The sequence below is a fragment of the Cucurbita pepo genome, chromosome 3 (assembly GCF_057944985.1).
Source record: "Cucurbita pepo subsp. pepo isolate OVF chromosome 3, ASM5794498v1, whole genome shotgun sequence".
In the NCBI taxonomy this organism is placed as follows: domain Eukaryota; kingdom Viridiplantae; phylum Streptophyta; class Magnoliopsida; order Cucurbitales; family Cucurbitaceae; genus Cucurbita; species Cucurbita pepo.
In genome coordinates this window covers 5,640,724-5,651,902 of record NC_141800.1, presented here as the reverse complement: position 1 = coordinate 5,651,902, position 11,179 = coordinate 5,640,724, and the positions used below count along the sequence as shown (strand labels likewise).

The 11,179-nt window shown below is 34.8% G+C and overlaps 2 protein-coding genes across 2 annotated transcripts; both read right to left on the bottom strand.

The window, feature by feature from the left end:
- Nucleotides 1–140: 140 nt before the first annotated feature.
- On the bottom strand, nucleotides 141–3,470 carry LOC111791708 (magnesium transporter MRS2-1). Its single transcript, XM_023673175.2, has 7 exons — nucleotides 3,336–3,470; nucleotides 3,134–3,204; nucleotides 2,134–2,748; nucleotides 1,729–1,857; nucleotides 1,300–1,632; nucleotides 1,166–1,213; nucleotides 141–619 (listed from the first exon to the last, which is right to left on the bottom strand). Exons 3-7 carry the CDS (start codon nucleotides 2,734–2,736, stop codon nucleotides 389–391), a joined length of 1,344 nt encoding a protein of 447 aa, XP_023528943.1. The 5' UTR covers nucleotides 2,737–2,748; nucleotides 3,134–3,204; nucleotides 3,336–3,470; the 3' UTR covers nucleotides 141–388.
- A 5,238-nt stretch (nucleotides 3,471–8,708) lies between these two features.
- On the bottom strand, nucleotides 8,709–9,831 carry LOC111789956 (chaperone protein dnaJ 8, chloroplastic). The gene is made up of 3 exons (XM_023670696.2): nucleotides 9,557–9,831; nucleotides 9,403–9,471; nucleotides 8,709–9,110 (listed from the first exon to the last, which is right to left on the bottom strand). Exons 1-3 carry the CDS (start codon nucleotides 9,785–9,787, stop codon nucleotides 8,928–8,930), a joined length of 483 nt encoding a protein of 160 aa, XP_023526464.1. The 5' UTR covers nucleotides 9,788–9,831; the 3' UTR covers nucleotides 8,709–8,927.
- Between the last annotated feature and the right edge of the window lie 1,348 nt (nucleotides 9,832–11,179).

Genomic DNA, 11,179 nt, shown 5'->3' with positions numbered 1-11,179 from the left:
AAATTAATGATCTAATTACTGAAAACATGGAATACAAATCAACTTCCTAACTTCTAGTTACACAAATTTAACCAGCCAAACACTCCCATTAACAGGTGTTCTGTAACCAAAAATTTGTTAAAAGTTGTCACTCCAGAAAAGAATTTCAATCTGTATCTGATTTCGTATCATTTATTAACTGACAAATATAAGATCATTCCAACAAACTAAATCACAGTAAGTAGAGAGAACAAAGGCTCCAAAATTGAGTTGGATGAATTTCTCGAGCTCAGCCAAGTTTCTCCTACATCTACTTACACTTAATGTTAACATTAATTAAGAGGAAGAAAAAAAAAATAATTAATACAATCAATGGCATTCCGTTTGGTTACCTCCAGCAATTCTCTCTTTAGAGTGGCATCAGTCTTTTGTATCTGAAAAACCAAACAAATGCAGAAAATATGATAATTCCACTTACTCCTGTTATTAGAAGAACCCATTTGAATGCATCAGGATTCCCAAACATTGGTATTTCAAAATTCATGCCAAAAATTCCAGCTACCACCCCAAAAATGGCAACGACAAATGTTGCAGTAGTGAGTAGCAGCTCAAACTGGATCAACTGGTTACGTACATTATCCTGCACATGATAAACTTTAGAGTAATTGAAGACAAATAAAGAAAGATACGACAGTATGACCACCAAGTTTTGAATTTTTCATAAGCAGTTTTCAACATGGGTCTGGTTTTTTAGGTTTTTTATGCTTATCCACTGAAATAGCAGCAGGAAGGACCTATTGTTAAGAATCACAACACTCCACGATAGTATGATATTGTCCACTTGAGCATAAGCTCTCATGGCTTTGCTTTGGGCTTCCCCAAATGGCCTCATACCAATGAAGATATATTCCTTATTTATAAACCCATGATCATTCCCTAAATTAGCCAATGTGGGACTCCCTTCCAACAATCCTCAACACATATGACAATTTACAGATATAACTATTCGTAGAAAACAGGGAGGATATTTAATTTAGTTTAGACGCGGATCAAATGCCTCTACGCTATAGGCTGTGTTAAAGCATGGACCATACTCTAAGGTATTATGTTTTCCAAAACCCAACAGTTCAGCAGATAGAATGAAGTATGGACTGACAAAAGAAAAAGAGAGAGAACGTGCGCATACCAGCTGGATGTTGATGAAATCTTCTGTGTCATCGATGTATTCCTTCAACTAAAAGGGGGGAAATGAAATAAGAACGTCAACTTCATCACACATAGGTAAAGGAGAGAAGAAACTTATTTAGGTGCAATGCATACCGATGTCAACTTATTCAGGGTGCTATCAATGACAACAAAATATGCTTCAAGAAGCATCTCAAGCTCCTCTATATTTTCAGTTGAACTTTCTGAACTTTTCGTACTCTCATGCCGGCTCCTGGCAATGCTCAGGCTCTTCTCGAGCTTGCGAGATTCGGGTGGTGAAGATACAGGAGAAACAGGAGCAGAAAAGGATGCTCCATCAATTGATCTGTATCCAGTAACAGATTGATCGCCATAAACAAAGGATTCCATTCTCATTTTCTTCTCAGTCAGATACATTTCTGCCATATCTCCATCGTCATCCATGAGCTGCTCTATTTCATCCCTAACCTAAAAAGATGCAGCTCAAATAGAGAACAAAGACAGGAAATGTGCAGCTACCATTCACATGCCAAAATCAGGATCACTAGAGTTAATGCAGAATACCTTCTGAACCCTACGAGTCAGGGCAACAAGTCTACTTTTCAAGCGGCGGACCCGCTCCAAATTTAATGTACTGATTTTGGATGTAAGTTCATCTAGCAACGGGTATGCTTCGATTTCTAACTCTGCAGCCTTCGAGGAAATGGGCAAATGTAGATATTATCATATTAGATGAACCAATCATTAGCTAGTAAAAATATGATGATAAACAATCAAAGATGGTTTCATTTGTAGGGCATTAGTACACTTTTTCTTCATCCTCACTTTTGCCAAACTAAGAACCAAGCAAGAATGCAATACTGATATATTCATATGCATCTAAAAAATAAACATAACATTCCTAGACACCACGATTAACATGAATTAAACAAATGAAAAGAAAGAGCTCAAATTTCTATTTCTACGCACCTGGGAATCAAGAAATGTACAAGCTGCTTCCAGAGCAACTTCTAAAGCTCTGAATTCAAAGGGCAAATAATCAGGAGAGGTGTTTCCAAATACGTTATCGAAATTCCTGCTTCCTCTTCTTCGATTTAAGTCAGCTCCATGATTTGTGTCATTCTGCCAAACCTCATCAACCCCGGTGGTTTTCAATCGCCTCTGTAGCTCTACCACATACTGCAGTACATAACTATCAAGGGAATTTAATAGCAAAACTTCTTCAGCTGTTATAATGCATCGAATCTGCTCTAGATTGACCACAATAGCCTTCTCTCTACCAAGAATTGTTGAAGGGTAAACAAACAAAGGATCAAGCAAACGTAAATCACGCGCAGGTAGATCACAACGACGCATCATGGTGAACTTATCAACCTCAATAATCTGGGAGTTCCCAGAGGAATCTACTCGGATCCAAGATCTAAGTCCCTGCCCTCGCTTCTTCAGCCCTAGAACATCCACACCTTGAAAAGGCACCCTCCCAGAGGCTGATGGTCGATTATTAATTGTCTCCCTAAGATTAATAGCAGATGAAGGTTTCGGTGGAAGCAACCGCTCTTTGAGATCCGCCATTTACAGAGATATCTAAATGGAACAACATAAAAGAGTTGGGAAACAAACACATTCCCAATTAACCCCATATGCATCAGCTAAAAACATATATATTATATATTGTACAGATATATAAACGCCCGCATCGATTTCCTCAATCACGCACTTCAAGCTCGAACAAACAATAATCAGTAACATGATATCAAACATTTTCGCTACATTAAATGTAACAGTCATTAAATAATCCAGTCCATCCGCAATGTTCGTGCAGTCTAGAAATGAAAGTTACCTACCAATAATTCTCAACCACATCTATGTCCCACCGGAATAACTCCCGAATCTATAGATGTAAATGGCAACCGCAGGTATCAAAGCATGTAACGAAACAACAGAAAGCGCAAAAGAGAAAGAGAATCACCTCCAAAGGAGAACTAAGGCGGCGGTCCTCAGAGAGCGTGAAGAAATATATATAATCACTTATCTCGGGCTCTGAAATGAAAGATTTCACAGACGAAAACAGATTAAATTAAGGATTGAAGAAGAAAAGATGAACGAAAACCTAGATTGGAGAAGCGATCGAATGAAGCAGCGGGAAAGGATGAGAACTCCGATTGGCTTACGTGAAAAGATTAACAGAGATTGAAAATGGGAGTAGTGATTGATGGAGGAAGAAGAACCAAGAAAAGAAGCGAAGCAGGTTCAGGAATCTCAGGCTTCACTGATGCTGACCATATCATTTCACTAACAAATTTAATTCTCAATTATGCCAAAATAATAATAATAATAATAATAATAATAATAATTTCATGGATAAAATTTTATGGAATAATTTACATAATAATTATAATGAGTAACTAAATTAATTAAATATTTTTATTTTTATAATGATTAAATACATTTATTTATTTTCTAGGTTTTATATTTTTATATGCTGACATAAAAAAAAAAGATTTTAAAAAAAATGAACTAAATTACTTACCTCTAATGGAATTTAAAATACATTGTTAATTGTTATGTGAATTAATTGAATTTTGAATAATATTATTGTAATGAAATCTCTTTACTTCCCTTCCTAATTAAATTAAATTTAAATTTGGATGATTACCAAAATATCATTTTATATTTATAATTATCTTGAACTAAAAAATGTTTTCCTAATTATTCAATTTCTTTATTATTAATAAGAATTTTAATATCTAAATTAAACCAAACGTGGAATTTAAAAAGAAAAAAATACTCAACTAATTTAAATTTCAATTTGTTCAGTAATTTTTTTTTTTCCAAATTAGGTAATCCCTTTAATTGATGCCTTTCTTTCAGATTATGCTATTATTGAAAACACAAAATTTACCATTATAAATTCGATTTAATTACATAATATTATTTAATTTATTTTAAAATCATTACCCGATCTAAGTCTCTATCGCTCGAGTAAGTCAAAGCAACGAGATTCAAAATATTAGCATTTTTTTATTATAAAAAAGTCCATTATCTATCGTTGTGTATCATTATTGAGAGAGAGCCAAAACGAGATTATAAAAGTAACATAAAAGGGAAAAATTGTCATTATTAATAATTAAAAAAAAAATTGATTATCTTAACTTGATTAGAACATTTAATTTTAAAATTAAAGTATTTGGATGAAATTAGGGCATAAGTTATGTTTTTTTTTTTTTTTTTTTTTTTTTAAGTAATGTTATACATTTATCCCCCTGCGTAATATATGGTTGAAATTTTATCTGAAGTAATTAACTAAAATAAATAAAAGCTTGTTTGGTATTACAGAGGTAGTGCCCTCCAAGTCGTCAGACGAATCAAGACACTCAAGAGCAACAACAAGAACATGTGGGTAGTAATGTTAAAATATCGCCACTAGCCCAACAGCGTTAAGCTCAACGTATGAGTAATTATATTTATGTTAAGAAAATGATTTAGGGATTTTAAGAATAAATTTAGGAAAATGATTTACGTATTTTAGAAAAAACATGGATAAATTTTAAGAATAGATTGGCTACTATATAATATAAATACCCCTCCATTCTACTTAGTTCATCATCCCAAGAAATCCCAAGCGAAAACAAAGTAGTAGTTTCTACATGGTGTCTTTGTAAATCTCTTCTCGATTGATCTTAATAAAATGTAAGTGTGCGAGTGTTTCCACAGAGAGTTGTGTTCAACAGATGTTTACCTTGAAGATCACAGTCGAAGAAGAGATATTGAAGCACATTCGGGATGACAAGATACCAAAAGAAGTATGACATATGTTCGTGACACTTTTTTTAAAGAAGAACGTTACAAGGCTGCAACTTCTGAAAAACGAGCTATTATCAATCTCACAACACGTCATGACAAATGCTCCATATAACTACAGGGTCTAATCGATTTTTCAAGAGATAACTGAACTACATTCTGAGTCCACCATGGAAAAAGCTTGAATAAAGAGATTGTTACCCTAAAATTCAGATTGACCTACATGAATTCATGACATCACACTAGAACTCATTATTTGATTCTATCTACCTAACATTCACAACTAAACTCCTAATATAGTTCATAATATTTTAATTCGGCTAAACAAACTCGTTTCAAATACCTTCAAAAATGTGAAATCCGAACTGATTGCTCCACCAAAACTACCGGCGCTGCCGCCAAGATGCAAGTAGGAGAGGCATGGGTCTACGCTCAAACCAAGTTGGATAAACGGGTCGTAAGTGCAGGGTTGGGTGTCTTGGGCCGATTTTATTGGGCCATGGGCTTGCGAATGCTGGTGGAATCGCGCGCTGAATTTCACGGTAATGCCTGTCTAAGGCGTGTTATCTGTGTCTGCATGTCGGTTGTCCTGGTCATGCTTGTCCAGGACGTATTGTCTATGGCCGTATATCCATTCCGAACCTCTTTTACCTGCTTTCATGTTAGATAGGTTTTTTTTATTTCATGTTGTGTCAATACCGAAGTGTATGACCGGTCACCAAAATCAATTTAGCTGTCAATTCAGCAACCCTACCTGTCTCAGGGATTGTAAAGAGAACTTCGATAAAAATAGGGACTTGGACAGAAAAAATCAAGTTTTATGATTATCAAGATGGACAACCATACCCCTAGCGAAATGTTTAGTAGTAATGGGGTCTAACTCGACAATCATTCAGACAATCACCCATCAACCAAAATGGATGAAAATGATGTCGACACTACAGTTAAGAAGGGATATTATCGACGTTGAACTCACACTCGCTACCATTGCCATGATTGAAGAGGAGAACTCAAGATACTCACTCCAATAGAAATCTCGCAGCCACTACAAGAACACTACGACATAGGACCAAAAAGTCAGACAATGTATTTATCTCCACCTAGGCAGATAGACTACAAGTTCGATGTTATGTCCGGGGTCAGATCACCTACCATAGATGTGTGCACTACGACTCAACCTGAGCTAGCTAAATTCTAACAACAACTAAAAGAATTGTTGACAGTCAGGTGCATTAGACCCACAAAAACTCTTGTCAGTGATTATCCAAATGCTAGAGAGACACTAAGTCAACACCTCCATTGAAGGAGGGAGACAGAGACGAACCTCTTAAGCAACTTATATTCATGAAGAAATACCATCAAAACGAATGAAGAGAAGGGTCGGTCAAATGCATCGTCCATGAAAATTTCAAGATGGATATTGAGTTCTGATCAAGTTGAGGTTAGATCAACTCCGATTTCAAGACAACAAGAACCAGGAACTGGTGTGAAAATAGTCAAGAATGCATCATATAGGACTCAATTGCTTCTATTGATGCAAACTAGCCCTATTGTCCATGTCAGTAACTTGAAACATTACTATCCCGACCAAAAAAACATCAAGCAAAAGGTGGTACAACCTCATGTAAAGAAGAACAATTTTCCCAACAAAAAAAGTAAGAGACTCTGATAGAGAAGACGGAAAGAGTTAACGAACCAAGAAGTAGTTTTTAACCGTTCCTTGTAGATTGGAAAAGACTTATCAATGTTGAGAACAACTGGAAGTGCGTTGAGAGACCTGAAGTTAGTCTCGCCCTACATCACTAAGTTTGTGAAGATTCAATTGACAGAAACGTCAACCAATTGAATGGAGGAGGATGTCATGGTCAGGGTCATGTTTGTCTAAGGCATGTTGCCTGTGGTTGCATGTCAGATGTCCTAGTCATGCTTGTCCAAGACATGTTGTCCATGGTCGCATATCCGTTTCAAACCCCTTTCACTTGTTTTCATGTTAGATAGGTTTTTACTGTTTCTTATTGTATCAATATGGGGTGTATGACGGGTCATCAAAATCATGTCTACACCACCAGAGCTAAAATGCCCCAAAATGCGTTGTAAGGAAGGTGACTAATTGTCAATTCTTCCAAACTAGGTTATATGCTATCAAAATCATTGGTGTTGTTTATTTGCTTTTAACTTAACATTGATTTCTTTCAAACGTGACTCAAGGCTCGATATAAGCTAAGGTTGTCCACAAAGTCCAAATTCTGTACGGCTAACTTGTTCGCCAAATTAGAACAAGTGTCGCACAAGCTATCCCACTTCCCACTACTATAAGAGTATGATTGTGACATTGGGTGGGTGGGTAGATGAAACAGACTTGGGCTGCGGAAAGCAAACTTGGGTTGGGTGGTCACAATAGGTTTGAAAGTTTGGCTGGCCAGGTTTGGATACAAGCCTAGTTGGGACGTGTAGGTAGCGTGTTTTATAGATTGCCTTTTTCCTGAGTTTTTTTTTATCGTTTGGCCCTATTTTCATCCTTTTGTCCAATTTCAATCTATTCTAACCCTACAAATTCCTAAATTATGAAGCAAATTTTTATATCTAATTTTCTATGATTAACTAACATTTTTCTAATACTAAAAATTCAAAGAACAGCTAAGATTGGAGTAAATTCGCCAACAATTTTGATGTTACCTTTATTGTACAAAAGCTTAAATTCCTAAAATATCTAACTCATTCAAAATGGTTTTGAGAGTAAGACTTCGAACTAGATATACTCTTTATTTATAAAATCATGGTCATTCTCTAAATTAGCTAAAGTGAGATTACCTTCCAACAATTCTCCCCTCAGATAAAGTACACTATAGAGCTTTGTTCGACACACTTGAGTTACTTTTGATTACACTTTTGAGGCTCACAATTTCTTTGTTCGACATTCAAGGATTCTGTTGACATGGCTAAGATAAGAGAATGACTTCAATACCATGTTGGGAATTATGAATCTCTACAATGGTATGATATTGTTTATTTTGAGCAGCTCTCATGACTTTGTTTTGAGCTTCCCAAAAGGTTTCATAACAATGGAGATGTATTCCTTATTGTAAACTTACCATCATTCCCTCATTCCCTAAATTAGCCGTGTAGATTCCTAATAACATATGTTATTGTCAGTCAACTGTGTAGATTCCTAATAACATATGTTATTGTCAGTCAACTATTCCAACCGTGTAGATTCTAATAACATATGTTATTGTCAGTCAACTATTCCAACAGTGTAGATTCCTAATAATATATGTTATTGTCGGTTGATCGGGGCCAGAGTCTTTAACTGACATCTAAATTCAAGAATTTTTGTGAGTGTTCCCTGCCAGAGTCTTTAACTGACATCTAAATTCAAGAATTTTTGTGAGTGTTCCCTTCTTCGTCTTCTCATCTCCAGCTTATATTTCTACAAATGTTCAACTTTTTTTAATTTTAGATTTAATCTATTTATTTGGCATATTTTTTACCATTCTTATATAATAACTAAAATCAATATTTTTGTTAAAATTTATTTTTATTTCATATATAAAATGTATAGATTAATATATATGTTATGTATGCCTTATGAAAAAAAAAAAAGAATTAATTAAATGGTCAATTTTGATTGTAAATGACTTTTCATGTTCTAGTATAAGTCGTTATTGATCGAGTACACACGAATATGACTGATTGACAATAAACTTCGAAATTAAAATGTATGGATAAAACAACGAAGAAGATGAAACACAAATGCCCCACCACAACTATGATAGGGCATCTTGAGAGCCTTTCCACATTATTAAAAAGCCGAAGGCCCACTCTATTGACCTTATTTACAAAAACATTTGAAAACAGGGAAGAGATTTTCCAGTCTTCCCTGGGCCCTTTCCCACTACAATGGCCGATGTTGACAGATTTAACGACGGTTTTTCTATTCACAAATGCTACTTAATTTTCTTCTAAATGTAGGGGTTGATATGCGAGGAATAATCCCGGATTCCTGCTCCTTCCCATCCCATCCATTCTTCCCATAACTCCCAATCAGGATCATCCATTCCTCTCATCGCTTCATCCACCCCTTCCTCACACGATTCACGTGTCTCTATTGGTGTCGATATACCTCTTAAGTTGTTCATCACAATCTGCTTCACCAGAAACTTAATTTGGTTAATTGTTACATCTATTTCGCTATTGTAAAAAAGACTGCTAAATTGTACATTAAAAAAAATGGAACAAACACTCTATTTCACATGTTGTAAGGTCAAATAAAAGAACCGCGAAGAAATAGTCAAATTCTTCATTCAATTTAATTAGTTATTGTGTTTGGAAAAAGAATCAATAACTTCCTCTACAAACGTAATGAATTCCAATAATTGATCCTAATCATAGTATATAAGGAAGAAAACGTAATGAATCAGGAATATGAACACGTACATCGTAAGCTTCATTGATTTGATGAAACTGCACGCCACAATTACTTCCTCTACAAACGTCAGGATGATACTGAAAAACCGGCGAAATTGAAACAATCAGAAAACAGAGTGAGGAAGAAACGATGAAATGGAAGGAAGGAAGGAAGGAATGGAACCTGAAGAGCGAGGCGTCGGAAGGCCTTTTTGACCTCAGATTCAGAGGCGCCAGGTTGAATCCGAAGAGTTTGATAAGGATCCAGCAGAGAAGAAGAACAAGTAACCCTAACTCGATTCCTAGAACTCCGATCCTTGTTGGAACGATTTCTATGGCGGATCCAGAACGAAGACGAAGAGGACGAAGAACCAGTGCGGGCAATGGAGATTCCAGCAGTAGCAACGGACGCCATTAAGAAGAAGAAGGAAGAAGAAACCGATGGAAGAGGGAGAGTGAAAGTGGAAGGGGGGAAACGGGGAAGGGTGGGAATAAATAGAAAATGAATATTGGGAGGGTGTGGAGGGCCGAGATCGGCGGTTCTTATCCAGTGGGCCCAATTTAGAGACAGATGACGTGTCCCCTCGAGGTGGCCTAAAAAAGGACACAAACTTCCGTTCTTATCCAACTCCTTTTTTCGTTTGACCTTTTTACCTTTTTACCGGGGTCTGGTGGCAAATATTCACAATTTACCGCTGTGATTTTCCCCCCGTTAAATTTTATTTTCTCTCTTTTTTTAAAAAAAAAAAAAAAAAAAAAAAAAGAATTTGTGGGTGAATTTCATAATGACATAAAATGAACCAAAATTCTTTTTGGTTAAAGTGTTGATCTTACAAATTTCATAGTTGTTTTCTTTATAAATATAAAATAAATAAATAATCCTTATAAGAGAAACAAGGATGGGTGGTTATTAATATTTGAAAATTGTATTAGGCTTTCTATAACATCGAGGAACTACAAAATTTGAAAACCGACTAATAAAAGTTGAGTCGAGGTCGACTCTCCCCACTAGTGCATAAGCTGAGATCTAAAATCTCACCAAACTATCCCTTCTAAGCTTATCTTTAACTTTTTATACAAATTTTCTCTATTTCTTTTTATAATTTTGTCTGATCTAAAATTTTAAGTTGACTTTTTTTTCACAAATGTACTCGCACCCTTTTTTATTTGGAGATTATAATGAGACTGATTTTAATATAGATTTCATTTTATCTTTTTTTTTTCTCTAATTTAAAAAATTTCGAATTCTAATCTTTCTTTTTTTTTAAAAAAAAAAAGAGCTGATTCTAATCATTTTTTTCTCTAATCTCAAAATTGTTGATTCTAATGTCGGTTTGATTTTATCTTTTTTTTTTTTTCTCTAATCTCAAAATGGCTGATTCTAATGTCACGTTTGATTTTATCTTTTAATTTCAAATTGGCCGTTTGATTTTATCTTTTTTTTTCTTTCTCCAATCTCAAAATGGCTAATTCTAATGTCCGTTTGATTTTATTATTATTATTTTCTCTAATCTCAAAATAGCTGATTATATTATCTAATTTGATTTTATCTTTTTTTTTTTCTCTCTAATCTCAAAATGCTATTTCTAATGTAGTTTATTTTTTTTTTTTCTTTCTCTAATCTCAAAATGGCTAATTTTAATTTCAATTTGATTTTTTTTTTATTTAATTTCAAAATGGCTAATTATTACGATTTTGATTGGTTAATGGTTTGATTTTTTTTTTCTTCAATCTCAAAATGGCTGATTCTAATGTCAGTTTGATTTCTTTTTTCCTCTCTAATCTCAAAATGGTTGATTCTGTTGTC

Bases quoted from the DNA above. Each gene is read 5' to 3' on its own strand.
- LOC111791708 (XM_023673175.2), bottom strand. From the start codon at position 2,736: ATGGCGGATCTCAAAGAGCGGTTGCTTCCACCGAAACCTTCATCTGCT. The intron at 1,633-1,728 runs GTATTCTGCATT...GCATCTTTTTAG, and splicing joins TGACTCGTAGGGTTCAGAAG to GTTAGGGATGAAATAGAGCA. The intron at 1,214-1,299 runs GTATGCATTGCA...CCCCCCTTTTAG, and splicing joins CCCTGAATAAGTTGACATCG to TTGAAGGAATACATCGATGA.
- LOC111789956 (XM_023670696.2), bottom strand. From the start codon at position 9,787: ATGGCGTCCGTTGCTACTGCTGGAATCTCCATTGCCCGCACTGGTTCT. The intron at 9,472-9,556 runs GTTCCATTCCTT...CCGGTTTTTCAG, and splicing joins TCCGACGCCTCGCTCTTCAG to TATCATCCTGACGTTTGTAG. The intron at 9,111-9,402 runs GTACGTGTTCAT...CTGGTGAAGCAG, and splicing joins AAATCAATGAAGCTTACGAT to ATTGTGATGAACAACTTAAG.